Genomic DNA, 1,371 nt, shown 5'->3' on the forward strand with positions numbered 1-1,371 from the left:
GCGGGGCTGGCGCAGCTTGCAGTACAGGGGATTGAGCCTGAGTCCTTGTACTTGCCAGGCAGGTTCTTAGACCACTAAGTTGTCCCCCCGGCCCTAAAATCTGTGTCTTTATTTTTCTGCTAACATTTAAGTTTAATATAAAGCTAATATGTTTTGTTGACTTGACAAAGGTTCATCTTAATATAAAAGTTAGTAAAATAAATATTGTTTAATCTTAGAGCTATTCTTCAAAATTCCTGGACAGAAGTCATGGATTTAATACTAAAACCCCGTTCTGGAGGTAAGAAGAAAATTCATGTTTAAAAAACTAATAAGGTTGGGAATTAGCATTGAGTTCAATCCCCAGAACAGGTGTTTGTAAATAGGATCACAAGTCCGCATCTTGTACAGCAATTAACCACTGAGAAGAATATATGCAGTGTCTTATTTGTTGAAACTGTACTTCTGATTTGATTTGAAACTGTCTCATTGCTATATGTTTATCAATAAAACTTTGAAAAAAAAAAAAAAAAAAAAAAAAAAAACATCCCCAGAACAACAACAACAACAAAAAATCCCCAAGAGAGAAAAGAAAACAGTATATGGCTAGGTGTTCATGGGATTTCTTCCAGTAAAAATGTCTGAGCTTGGGGCATGGTGGCTACATAGTTCACAGCCAGCCTGAACTGCATAGTGAGAGCCTATCTCAAAAAAAGGTGAGTTCAATATACAGTGAATGTTTTGATTTTTAAAAAATATATTACTGTAAAGACACTGATTAATCCTTCAGTGAATGCTCCTTGTGAAAGTATTAGCGTGTGACTCCCACTTTTCCTCAAAATAGAAATGACCATGGCAGGTGGACATCTGAACCAATTCAGGACATCAAGTGAGCCAAGCAAAGCCCAACTAATAACACCCATAAAAGAGGATTCCAAAACTGCCTCAAAAGGGGCAAATATGGCTAAGTGTCTTTGAAGTGCATTGGAAGATTGTGAGCCAGACAAATGGCAACATGTCTGAGTTTTTTGTGGCTTTTTTTTCTTTTTTTCTTTTTTTTTTGCCAACTCAGCCTGCCCTGAGAGCAGAGCTGGTGCCACATGTGTTGTAGGGGATTGAACCACGGTCCCCTGTGCCTGCCTAAGCTTGCCTAAGCAGGCGTTTTAGACCACTGAGTTATCTCGCCAGCCCCAGCTTTTTTTTTTTTTTTTTTACAAATTGTCAAAATAATTATACTTGCTTTGCGAAATTATTCATCTGCAAACCAAAAGATGAAATTATGTAACTTTTAGAAAGTAACCCATTACACCTGAGTATATAATAGAAAAAGAGAAAAAAAGATTGCCAGGCTTTCATCTGCTCTGGAATCAGCTCTAGAGACAGAAGTACATA

At 37.3% G+C, this 1,371-nt stretch overlaps 1 protein-coding gene across 1 annotated transcript in view; it reads left to right on the forward strand.

Annotated features, from left to right (window-relative positions):
- Pus7 (pseudouridylate synthase 7 (putative)) overlaps positions 1-1,371 on the forward strand; it is a 63,653-nt gene that overhangs the window by 46,124 nt on the left and 16,158 nt on the right. Inside the window, exon 10 of the mRNA XM_004634995.2 lies at positions 219-280. Within this exon, the coding sequence (XP_004635052.2) occupies positions 219-280 (62 nt within the window). The remainder of the gene's footprint in view (positions 1-218; positions 281-1,371) is intronic.

Source organism: Octodon degus, unplaced genomic scaffold, assembly GCF_000260255.1.
Source record: "Octodon degus isolate 3935 unplaced genomic scaffold, OctDeg1.0 scaffold00068, whole genome shotgun sequence".
NCBI classification, from domain to species: Eukaryota; Metazoa; Chordata; class Mammalia; order Rodentia; family Octodontidae; genus Octodon; species Octodon degus.